This window comes from Calidris pugnax, unplaced genomic scaffold, assembly GCF_001431845.1.
Source record: "Calidris pugnax isolate Ruff unplaced genomic scaffold, ASM143184v1 scaffold435, whole genome shotgun sequence".
NCBI lineage: Eukaryota > Metazoa > Chordata > Aves > Charadriiformes > Scolopacidae > Calidris > Calidris pugnax.
Window position 1 is genome coordinate 1,313,855 of NW_015091240.1, and position 12,806 is coordinate 1,326,660.

At 43.1% G+C, this 12,806-nt stretch overlaps 1 protein-coding gene across 5 annotated transcripts in view; it reads left to right on the plus strand.

Annotated features, from left to right (window-relative positions):
* The window catches only part of OSBPL5 (oxysterol binding protein like 5), a 180,081-nt gene that overhangs the window by 108,127 nt on the left and 59,148 nt on the right, over positions 1-12,806 (plus strand). For all 5 annotated transcript variants that reach the window (XM_014960061.1, XM_014960064.1, XM_014960062.1 and 2 more), the window contains exon 2: positions 7,276-7,432. In XM_014960061.1, the coding sequence (XP_014815547.1) occupies positions 7,276-7,432 (157 nt within the window). The remainder of the gene's footprint in view (positions 1-7,275; positions 7,433-12,806) is intronic.

The window sequence follows — 12,806 nt, forward strand, 5'->3', positions numbered from 1 at the left end:
AAATAAAAAAGTTTTGCCCTTTGTGACCCCACCTTCAAATTTCTTAGTCCCGAGTTAAATAGGGATTCCCCAAACGAATTATCTGGGATGTTTTTTCCTCAGCGTAGGCATTCAGTGCCTGGTTTTGCCTGTAGTTGTTTGTGGTCTTTGTACATAACGCTCACTGTAGAGAGAGATTAGTTGTGAGAAGATTATGCATGTAAGTGCTGGTGGTGTGCCTAAAGCTGCAAATATTCTGCTGTATACAAAGGAAACATTAATCAAGACATCTTACAGGGAATTAAGGGATGAAATAGTTTTTTCTCCTGATTACTACATAATTTTCACTGCCCAGTGCAGGAAAAGGCAGGCATAGATGCAGAAGGTGATAGAAAAGGTGTCTGTTCTGTTCTTGGAGAGAGCAAGAACAGATTCTTAGGGGTTGGCTGTGGTAGGCATCTTCCACAAGCACAGCATGAGACAGCAGCTTTAAGGACTCTGAAGGGCATGTGAGCTTCAAGTTAGGTTGCAGGGGTGAACTAGCCACAATCCTGAGCTTGTCAAAGAAGCTGAGAGAAAACCTTCCTCTTGCATATAATCTTAAAGCTGTCTGTAGCTTTAGCTTTCTGTAACTTGGTTCCTTTGTTGCAGATGGGTGTCTTCAGCAACCCATGTTATTTTTTTTCCCAGCGTGGACTGATTGTCAAGCTCAGTGATACATCTTGCAGCAGAGGGTATGGCAGTCCTTAAAATTGGAGCACTCCTGCACTCCTGCACTACTGGCATTTCGGTGTATTCATCTGGAGCGTGTGAAGGAGTGAAAGAGTTGGGGGTGGCTCCATCAAGCTGCTGGGGCTGGTTTGCGATCCAGGAGAACACCACATGGTCTTGGAGGAACATTCCAGGGAACACCATTGGGGAGGAAAGGTCCCCTTGACAGCAATACAAAGAAATAGCTGACCCCAATAATTCTGGGGAATAGCTGACACTTATTGTGAAGCTTCATTGCTTCAGGTTCCAGCCAACAGCATGACAGCCCAAAGCATTCATTGTCGGCTGTAATATGTGTGTTTCCCTAACCAAAAAACATGGATTGGGTAGAGAAAAACATTGCCTGCACAGGCACCTTTCACTGTATCAGGTTTTATTTCTTAGTATTTCTTTATTTCTTAGGGGGTTGGTTGTCCAATTACCCATCTTATAAATAGGTATTTTAGGAATAGCTTCCAGAAACAGATTTCACAGGTTTTCTGAATTGATTGTAGTTCTTCAGCTGTTGTAAATCACCAGTGCACCACTGAACTAATAATTTACCCTTATTGAGGATCTCTGCTGCTATTTTTCCTTGTGAATACTTAGGACTGTAATCAGTAGAAATGTATCTGCTAACAATTTGCCTTCTCATTCAGGATATTTTTACCTTCTCAGGGTTAGTTGAATGAGGAAATGTCAGTACCTTTAGCTTTAATTTTCCTTAATGATGCAGATTCTGGAGTGAATGACTGCTGTGAATATAAAATACAGTTTAATTTGATTTCTGGGAAATACTAAGTGACCAGAAAAAGAAAAGGTTGTTTGAAACAAGCCTTGAATAAATTAAGAGGACCCCCTAACTAGCACAGCCATCTTGACTATATGAAACCCCTAATTAATTATTTATAGAGATGTGCATATTTCCAATCTATTTTAAAATGCTGGAAATGAGAGTAAGCAAACCGACCTACCCACCAGTTTGCAGAGGGTAGGGGCAGCATAATGTCTGCACAGTGTTTAGCTGTGTTGTAATTATATACCAGGAACTTAGCAAATTTGAAGATGGAGTCAGGAAAATTCCATCCCCAAAAGCCTCGGGCCCGATTCTGAAAGCTGCCACTATCTTCCCAGAAAGCACAAAAGACTCAAAATGCAGAGCAGCTGCGTGAAAGGCATCTCTGCACCCACACTGAGCACCTGTAAATGTATTAGTCTCTACGTGGTGCCAGAAGAGGAGAGCACTGGCAGTTCCCATTTGCTTCAAAGGCAGCTTGCTGATGAAATAACTTTTATTCTTGCCCCATTGCTCTTTGGTTGACTGTTCCTTCAGGCACCTGGGAGTGAAAGACCCATTTGACAATTGCACCCTGTTAAATTCACTGCTTTCATTGTCCTGTGTTTCATGGGGGTTTGACGCAGACCTTTCATCTGCAATATTTTTTTTGTTTTCAAAAAAACATAAAGTGGTCTCAAAGGCAGGGTTAGCAAAAAGTTTATTTCTTGCTGCTGAATTATTTATTCCTATTTAAGCTCCGGCAAACAGCACACATTTAATAGCCCATTACTGCTTAGAGAGCTGTCAACACAAAAGGGGCAATCCTGAAAAATACTGTGTTTAGTGGCTTTGTCAATACCCCCTGTATTACCTTTCTTTCATTTTTATGATCAAGAGCACAGAATAGAAGGCCAGAAATGACCTGAGCTGCAAACTTCAGGGTGCTATAGTCTACCAAGACTAAGAACCAGATAAATTCATGCAAGAGCTAGAGTGAAGATTTTTCACAATGAGGTTAGCTTCCTAAGAGAGCTTATGGATTCTGCATCAGTTGACATGACATTCAAGACATGACGTCTTTCTTAGATGTTTCTCCATCTTATCTGCCAGAGTTGGAGGGAACGCAGGAGTAGTGGGTGAAATTTGTTGCAGTGTGTTGTGTAAGTGGTTTGGTAACATAATAGCAATTTTTGGCCATCTGCAGTTCTGGCCCAATTTTTCTTTTTACTTTCTCTCTATTCCCTGACCCCCTGAGGAACTGGTTTCCACGAAGGATCTGCCATATCCTGAAGTAACCTCTGAAATACTGATTTAGAAGTAGGTTTGGGTTTCAGAACAACAATGTTGTCCTCAAATCAGCCATGCCAGATTTGAGGCTCAAATGCACTCATGTCTAGAAGTGTGTTTTCTGTGGTTGCTTATTTCTTATCAGATACTTCATCGCCAGTGTATTTGTATATGTTTTCTAGATAATCACACATTAGTAGTATAAAAGTAGCTTTAGTACAAGGCTATATGCTTGGAAGCCTTCATACCCTTCTGGCTCTCACAGGTGGTTCTAGGCAGAGGCTGGATTATTCAGGTATCTAAAGAGCCCTGTTGTGAAAAACAATGAACACAGCTCCCACATTCCCATTGCATCCCTTTGGAAAATTGCCCCTGGCATCTACTGTTCAGCATCCCCTACAACTCTCATAAACTATATGTAATTTGAAGCCAGCTTGGGCGGGCAGTCCCTTGTGGACAGACACAAGTAGCTCCATGAGTAAGTGAGCTAATGAAGCCTCATTTTCTTATGGATTTGTGGCTTCTGTTCAACTCACTGCTGCTTGGTAATAGCTGGGTTCATGGTACTGCCCTTATTTCAGAGAACAATACAATTTCTCTCCTTTCTTTAGCCATTGATTTTCATGTAACTTTTAAGAAGGTAACATTTTCAAGTTTTCTAATGCCTGTCAGATTTCCTTGACTTTTGCCAATGGTAAAAAAGGCAAGGGGAGGGAAGGAGATAAAACAGGATAGATACAAGTGCAGAGAGATACAGAGAGATATCTTTTGGAAACAAAGCCAAATATTTCAGGTGTATTATACAATCTTAATAGTGTGAACTACATTTCCTCTCACCAAGGAAAAATGTGTCTGATGTATTAAAAAACCCCAAAATAAAAAAACCCAAACTCCTATGATTTTGTGCTGCACTTTGCACTGCATAATGAGGTAAAATTGTGTAGGCTGAGTCTGTCTGTCTCAGCCTTTTTCTGAAAAAATGTCATGGTAATCTAAGATGGTGCAATCTCAGGGAATGAACTGCAGGCCAACAATTCTTCTCTTTTACCCAAAAGAAAGGAAAAGTAAGTTGAACTGCACGCACACAATGTAACGCACTGAACAAGAGGCTCTGCCGCTGTCAGCTTCTAGTTGGAGTAAAGCCCATGAAAATGTTGACAGCATAAGAGCCTGGATGAGGGTCAAATGTAGGAAGGATCTCTGCCCATGAGCTGGAGCAATGCAGTGTTAGATGTATCTTTGAAAAACAGACTGGGATGTCGATGACACAGTATGTTGCATGGTTGTGTGTCTGTGTCTGACAGACAGACACGTCACCACTGCTGCTTCTTGGAGAGCTTTGGTCACAGGAAGTCTTCTGCCAAAAAGGACCCAGTTAAGAAGAACTTAGAGGAATCGAATTGATTTTTGTGGTCAAAAAGAGATGAGCTGCTGCCACAAGTTTGTATTAAGATACGTAAGAGAAGAGCCAGAGCAAATTACGGACTTGGCAGAAGTCTTTCCTCTGAAGAGCCCAGTGGCTCTTCCCAGTTGAGTCAGGCATCCAAATTTCTTGCCATCAAGCCTGTGTGGGAATGAGAGAGCATCAACACAATAATTGTCAACTATTCCATGGTTGAATAGTGTGAAATAATAGGCGAGGGAAACATTAGACCATGGGTCTATCTGCACAGTAAATATAGCAGCAGTTGACAGAAATTGTGTTCTGGTATGTCTGAACCTGGTGTCTGGATGGATTTTGCCACCAACATGAGTGTGAGCTGGCTGGTGGTTCTCCACTGCCGAGACTTGCGGTACTGCTGAGACAGGACCTTGCGAATGCAGCCTTTTTGTTACCCCGTCAAGATGAGTCTTCACTACGAGAACAGGGAGTAAGAGCTGGCTGGATGTGTTGTGTTTGTAACTTGTTCCCCAGCCTGCTTTCCGCTGGATGGACCTGGAATTTCTGTACACCTTCTTGCACAATCTGCTTGGCGTCACCAGATGGCTGCTTTTTGGGGAGAGTGCCCCACAGATCTGCTTTTCCTCTGAGCCACTTAAAAGCAGTTCCAGAGGCGGAGAGTTGAGATGGCCTTTCTGGGAACAAGGGCAGAAAATAGCTCACTGTTAGCATTCCAAACCCAGCTATTTAGACCTGGATTATTTTTAAGTATTTTGCTTTCAGACACGTAACCAGCTGCATTTTTGTCCTCTCTCTCTTTTCTTTTTTTCTAAAGTTAGCTTTAATTTTGCGTCTTCTCCCCATCCAGCTGTATGCAATTGAATGTCTATACAAAAAAAAAAAAAAGAAAGGGTTATTTACATTGGCAAATGTTAGGCAGCTAAGTTACCTGCTGCTTCAGAGATGTCATTGGCTGCAATGGGAACCCGGGGACTTCTTGAGCCTGGATGTAAGGTTGCAGGGAGGTTTTGTGGGGCAGTTGACTTGACAGGAGGCAGAGCAGCAGTGCGTGGAAAGCACTGAAGCCAGTTCATTTCACCTGGCTGCCATCGCATCTCATCAGCCTGAAACAGCCTGGCATGAGGTGCCATGTGAGGGGTCAGTCCATGGCAGCCCCAACCAGCACCCGGTGTCCTGGCGTTCAAACACAAAGCCTTTCACCAAGAGTTGTGTGAAGTGGTTACGGGGAAATGCTGCTGCTGAATCTGTAGTGTCTTACAGCCACTTCATGGGGAGATGAAAACATGTAGGGCTTTTGGGGAATGTCGTGTCCTCAGAGCATTGCACAGGCCTTAATTCATCCTCTGTGGATGATGCGGGCCCAGCAGGGGACACGCATCCCCTTCAGATTGCACTTGTGTGGCCATGGGGAGTCCTATTTTCAGGCTAGCCCCAGTTGCCAGCCATCAGCCCCTTTTTAGATGTTACAGACCCTTGCATCTAAAGGCCCATCCATCCCAGCATAGTGAGCTGGGTTCAGAAAGACGTGCTGCTCAAAGTAGTTTTGGTAACCCCAGCTCATTGTTGGAGTCCAGTCTGGTTTAGTTCAAATTAAGCTCTTGGGCATTGAGGCCGCCTCTTGAAGGAAAGAAGGAGCAGATTCTTTCAGCTTGTAAATCACAGCTAATTTATAAAGTCGATGCGGCCTGCTTGTAGATAAATGGGGAGAGAATGCAAAATCTGAACCATTGGGACTGCCTTCTACAGGGATTAGCAGGGCAAGTGGAGGGAAAGAACTGAGATAAAACACAGGAGGGGAGTTTCTCACACTGGGACACATTCGAGGCATCCCCCTGTACAGTGTCTCAGCTGAGCTCCAAGAGGCCACTGAGGGTTCCCCATTAAGTTGGGGCATTTGGGCCAGTGCAAGCATTGTGGTGGTACTGGGAGGAGGAAGGGCAGGGCAGAATGTTCTAGCCCTTAATCAGCCCATTTTTCACCTGTTGCCACACAGGTCACCTTACATACATGCTGGTCCTGTCCTCCCAAACTGCACTGTGACTCTGGGCAACTTTTCCCCTTTGCTTTCCCAGTAGCCTAAAAGAGATGGGAAAACTTAGAGGCTGTTGTCAGAAAATGTGTACCATCCTAAAGGGTTTTTCTTACTGCAGTAACTGTCCCCTGGAGAAGCCACAGACCTCGTGGTCTGTCATGCCCACTCAAAGGCTGGGTTAATGCTTCCTCCTGCTAGCACGAACCCTGCCTCTGGCTGCACATGGGGAGAGAATGAAGCTTGTAACTCAGGAAGGAGACAGTCATAATATCTGTTTGTAATGGGTAAGAAAGAACTGCTTGTTGGATGATTATAAAAGAAACCTTTAATTCCAGCCAGGATAGTCTAAAGCTTTAGCCAAGTGGCAGCAAAGAGCACAGTACCACCAGGCTCTTGTGCAGGGAGGCTTTTGGGGAGTTAAATGCTGTCCGTTATTCTGACAGAGCAGCAAGGTTTATCTTATTGATCAAACTGCAAAGCTGATCTAAATGCCATTTTAAAGAAAACCGAAATTATGTATATGTCCTGTAATTGGAAGTAAGGGCGGGAGTGACAGTGGCGTTATCTCTGCTTGCTGCTCTCTGCAGCCAATGCAGCTGGTCCTCCTCCATACAACTCAGATTAAATGTTAATTTTTGCGGAGATGGTGTAACTCAGCTGACACCAATGGAGTTATATTTATGAAAGAGAGTCCAAAACCTTTAGAAAATAAAAGTGACTTTTAGCTGCTGTGCACTGGATAGGCTCAGTAAGTAGCTATTATCCTAGATAGATCCTTGTACACAGCAGGGTGTTATACCACCCGGATTCACCAAGGAGCAGCGTCCTGCTTCCCTGCAGTTTGAAAATACTGAGAGTCAGCAAATCAGTAATTGTAGCTTCAAACTAATATAACTTTCTTTTTCTGCATAGCCTTCTGGCACTCTATAAAAAGATCTGGCACACTACATAGGATTAGGCGGCTTTGAAGCAGCAGAGTCATCTGGGTGTGAAACTTTGATTTCCTGTGTCTTGAAATGAACTGTTATTTCTATCTTTCCTTTTCAGAAAACCCCCACAGCTCATGCCATGAAGGAGGAGAACTTTCTTCGTCGCAGGTTCTCCCTTTGTCCGGCCTCGTCCACCCCTCAGAAGGTTGATCCTCGCAAACTGACGCGCAATCTGTTCTTCGGGGCCGACAATGACATCTACCCACTCAGCCCAGGTTGGTTTCTGGTGTGTCAGTGCAGAAAGTAGCAAGTCTCAGGTGCTTGACTGCAAGTAAGATATTTTAGCAGGCTGCCAGGAAACAAAGAGAAACAAGTTAATGTGAAAAAGAGAGAGAAGCTGTTGCAACACAGGTATTACTGGATCTCAGACAGTGCTGCTTTCATGATGCTGTTGTCTTTTAAGTGAGAAGGGAGGGCATCAGAGTTGGGGTTCACAACTGTTTGAACACTGCATAGTGCTACATTTCAAAAGTGACTAACATTTTTAGGTGCTTCCACTTTGAGGCACTTTGTGTGTTTCACCCTACGCGTTGGACTCGTTTAAGGTTTACTGGCCCCATTTGAAGATATTTAATGGCAGGCTTCCCTGTTCAGATTTAGAGCCCAGGATAAATATTACAAGAGCAGACTTTCTGTGGTTAATGTTCTGTAAATATCTACAGGCACTACAAGTACAAGGAGTCTTGACAGGTTGTGGTGAATGGCATATTGGCTTTAAGCATTCTCTTTACATCTTTTTTTGCTTTGAATTTCCTAGCACCCTTTTTGAAGGAAATAGAGCTCATTTTATTGTTTCAGAATTTGTTGTTCACAGTAAATACTGAAGTCTCTCCTTGATTGCAGTCTGCAAACAATGCTTCCGTTCCAGTCTGTAAACAAGTGCTTCAGGGAACAGTTGCAAGTTTGTAGAGCTGTCATTTGCAGCTGCCATGTCAGTGCTAAATAATCAAACCTCACAGCACCTTGCTGAGCTCTCAAAACACTGATATCTAGAGCAAGAACATAGCATCTCTCAGAAGGTTTCAGTGTTCATATAGATCTAACACCCGACAGACTTTCTGGGATTCACAGATGCAGAGCAAAACCAGGTCTGGGTTTCCTGAGCTAATTGAATTTAAGTGCAAAGGTTTCAAGGGCCTCTGATTTCACAAGTATTTCTGTTTGTGGGTGTCTGCTTCAAGGCAATGGGGACCCTGTTTTCAGCAGTGCCAACTAACCCTGACTGTTACTGAGGTCGCTGGAAGCTTCAACAACCTTTCAGTAATTAAATTAAAAACAACTGAAGATGGGCCACCTAAAATTTCATACATTTTAAATCTGTAGGGACTTCTTAACAGCTAGCTGCTCCTAAGTACAGTCTGTACTAACGTGTGGTAAGTAAACAGCTGTTTCACTTCTGCTATCCTTGGGAGCTGAAGGATTGATTTTTCAGGCTGTAGTCACTTCCCCTTGCTTCAGGGAGATGAAGAGCCATAGCTTAAGGTTTACCCATTCTTTAGTTCTTACCAGCATTTTCAGTGCTAAAAAGTTACTACTTCCTCACAGAGGAATTTCGGTGCTGTAATCTTTCAGAAACCAGGGAAAGTTGAGGGTTTCGGTGTGGAGGAGTTTGTTCCTTCCTCAGCTTCCCCCATCGCCTTGTTTCTTTTTGATCCCTGCTGGCAGAGGGACCCAGCAGCCTTTGCTGGGCTCAGCAGAACAAGTGCCTCGAGCTGCACTGGAGCTTTTGTTCTGCTGTGCAGTTCTCCCAAGTAACCTCCAGCACTGGCGTCAGCAAGGGCGGTCACCCTCTGCATTGCAAAGGGAGAGCATAGGCCAAAGAGTCTGTAAATGAGAGAATATCCCTTTTAAGCAAACAGAAGTTACTGCTTCAGCCGAGGGATTTCTCACGGAGAGTCTGAACTTTTGTCTATCCTTATATTTTTTTTACTCCTTTCATTTCTTTCCTGATCCCCGCAGAGCTGCCTCCTCTCTCTGTTTTCCTCACCTTTCCCCTAAGAAGTAACTGGTATTCTTCACGTTCAGTTGCCATTTCCTGTGACAGGCTCTCCTTTCACTCCTTCACTGCTGCTTCTGCCTTGTTTTCCTCTGAGCTTCATGTACTTCCCCCCACCTTCTCCTGTCCCTTTGATGGATGTTGCTAGATATAGATAAGCCACAGATCCACATCTGTAAGCCATAATGAATATTTCTGTATCATCCATTTTCCTCTGTTGTTTTACATGAACTTAGTTCTTGAGGCTTTTCCAGTGGCCTGTGTTCTGCTCCCTGACACCAGCAGGTTTTCTTTATGAGGGCACTGGGCTGATCATGTTGGGTGAGTGCTGTGAGCAGCACAGGCAGCAAAGCCCAGTGGTTTCCTGCCGGGAATCTGGTGGGCTGTGAGGTGGCTGGAGCTGATGGTCTCACAGAACCAACACCTGGGATTGGCCCTCCTACAACGAAGGTGTGCAAGTAAATAATTCAGTGAGAAGGGAGTGACAGACTTTACACCTCAGGCAAGATGTGCTGTGGAGATTCAGTTCAGTGAGAGGATTTTTTTTAAAGGAAACATATGGGAAATGCAGAGGGCACTATCTGAAATAGCACTTTGGACTTTTTGCCTCTTGTCTGCATACAAAAATAGTAATGATTATGGTAACTAAAAGAAATTTGAGGAAAACATTTTCTCTTTATAGAAAGTTCACAAGCTAGAGAGACGTAAATTTATGTTCCTTGCCCATGTCTTTCTTTCACATAGCATAAAGGAGAGAATCTCTCTCTTCTCTTTCAGAGAGTAGGAAGTTTATTGGGAGAGTAGCTAAAGAACTTCTAGAGAATCTCTTTTTGACCAGGCTGTAAGATCACACAGTGGCTTTAAATAAAAATTTACATTAGCCCATCTGCATCCTCAGAGATGCACTTTCATGAATATGGGAATTTTACTGTGGTAGATACATGGAACTAAATTTCAGTCTGGTGTACACATTGAGCTGTGTGGCTGATATTTATAACAGTAATGGCTTTTACTCACAGTAGTTTTGCCACACATCAGAGGCTGTATTTCATCTTGCAGTTTTGTAGTTCTACAGACACTTTATCAGAAAGCCTGTAAAATAATAGTTTATGCTGGGTGGAGCTAATCATTAATTCCTCAATAACCCAGGGATTTTTCTTTCTGTTGCCATTGATCAATCATGCTTGCTGTATCATTCTTTATAAAGGCGAAAGGCAAATGCACCTGTAGAACTGATGCCCAACAAAAAGCCAAAGAAAAGGAATAGTTACTCTTCTAGAAGGGAGCAAAATATTTGTTTTTCCTATGCATGACAGTAATGCGATAAAAAAAGGTACCAGTAATTCAGCTCTGTAACTGCAAGGGTGGAGTGTTTCTTCATGATGTGGTGCAGGTTGTTTCCATAACCACCACTGATTCCTTTCCTGAAATATTTTTCACTACTTGGTGCAAAACTTTTGGGCTACTTTGTGGAGGACACATGCATGCCCTGCTGGCAGCCAGCACTTAAAGTCAGGAGAGATGCAGCTCTATTTCTATTGTGGGCATTATGTTTTCTTGATCAGGGAGATAAGAACTTCAGCTTCCATAGCCAGTTAATGTTTAGCTCCTTTTATGTTTTTATGCGGTTTGCTATTTATTTTCTCGAGGTGGCTATGTCTGTTGTGCTCTGGTGGGACTTTTGCTTTTAGGCTTTTCACTTCACTACGTGTGTGGGGGTTTGAGAAATGTGCACATGGTTTCAATGAAGTTTGCTTTTCAGACAAGGGCTGGCTCTCACCCTCGGCATGGCTGCAGCAAGTCCACTTGAGACAGATAGCAAAGATAGCTCTACTCCAAAAAACAGCATTTCCCACACAAGTGCCAATAGGCTTAACATGTTTGGTGTAAGAAACCAGTATATGCTGCTCTATAAACATATCTTACAGATCCTTGTAAGGTGAAAGCAAACAGTTGCATGTTGCCATTTTTCATCCTGTGAGCAGGATGGTCCAGAACCTCAGGAGCACTAAAAATCTCATTGTTCAGGTATAAACCCTTTTAACTGTAGTACTGAGAGAAGGCAGAAATCTCTCACGTCCGGGCTTTTTGTATGGATACCAGCTTAGAGTTAAGCTTTCTTTAAGAAATGAGACATATAAAAGAATGGATGTGAATTCTGTTATGCTAATAGACGCTGTTCCCTCGGAGCAGGCAACAGCTGATTCCCATTAACTTCACTTGAACTTTTAGACCATATGTTACTTTCCCATACATGCACAGAAAAAACTCTTCATGGGAAACAAGTGCAGCAGCTACATGGCTTTGTGAATTTGTTTCAACCTCCTCTTTGTCGGGGGAGAGCAGGGGCTATAGAGAGGAAAGTGCCATCAGAGGAAGAAAAAATATGGAGATACAGGTCCTAATCCATGCCCAGCAGCACTTATAGGCTTCCCACTTGTCATGGTAACATAAGGCGACTGGCAAATATCTATCCACTTGGGATTTTCTTTTGCCTATGGACATGAGGTTTCCCAGTATGTTATCTAGGACTCAGTTTTTCAAGGGGAGGAATGACAGCTAAGAAACTAGGTTAAGATATAGGCTCCCTGTTGTTGCACCACCTTCTTATGTGACTGCGTAGGTCCTTCCTCTGCTTCAGTTCCCCACGTGAGCAATGCACGTGCTGTCCCTCTTCTCCCAGGCTTGGAAGAGTTTGCTTTCTGCATCAGTGTGGCTGCAGGCATGTGGCACACAGCAGGACTATGCCACAGGGTGAGAAACCCCTCTGAAACCCCCACCCCCTTAGTCACCATGTGGAAAGTTGAACGCCTTCTAGGATCAGTTGTCCCATGAAGCCTTTTCTTAAATTTAAAGAGTTGGAGACACCAAACTGGCTGTTAATGCCTGTAAAAAGGGCATGGTTCTTGTCCTGTCTCTTTACCAGTGAAACCCTGTAGCACAGTTGCAGTTCCAGTTATACTGGGACATCCTTGTTCTCTCACATGTCCCATGGTGGAAGTGGAGAAAATGACCATGAGGATATTTAATTTTTAGTAAGCTTCTGTAGCTGACTTTTCTAATGGTGCTTTGCTTCTTAAATGGCTGCTCTGAAAAATCCAGGAGACATTATGGCTTCTGACACATCTGTGACAACTTCTGCTGACTTCAGGAGAATCAGGATTTTCCCTTCCTAGTTTTGGATCTGGTGTTGTTTCCAAGACTGGCCCACACAATGTTTAAAAATATTTTTAAGAGTTCCCATGTTTGCAGTGTGCTACAAATGGATAATATTTTACTCTCTTGGTGGTTCTTTACTGTGTCCAGTATTCTGAAGCTCTTACTGCTAACAATTTTGAGAAGAAACCTACATTGAAATTGGATAACAATGACTGTTTTGGCACTAAAAAGCTAGTCTCATCAGATGTTATTTTTTGGCTTTTTCTTAATAGAAGCTCTGTGCTTTCTTTTACCGTAAGGACGTGATTACAGTTGGCAAAAAGAACATCATTTATCATTGCATTTTATTGCTTGGATTAGGACTACACACACTCATACTAGTATATAATGGGTATAACGTACTGCAATTTTAGTATACTTGAGTAGTGGAAATA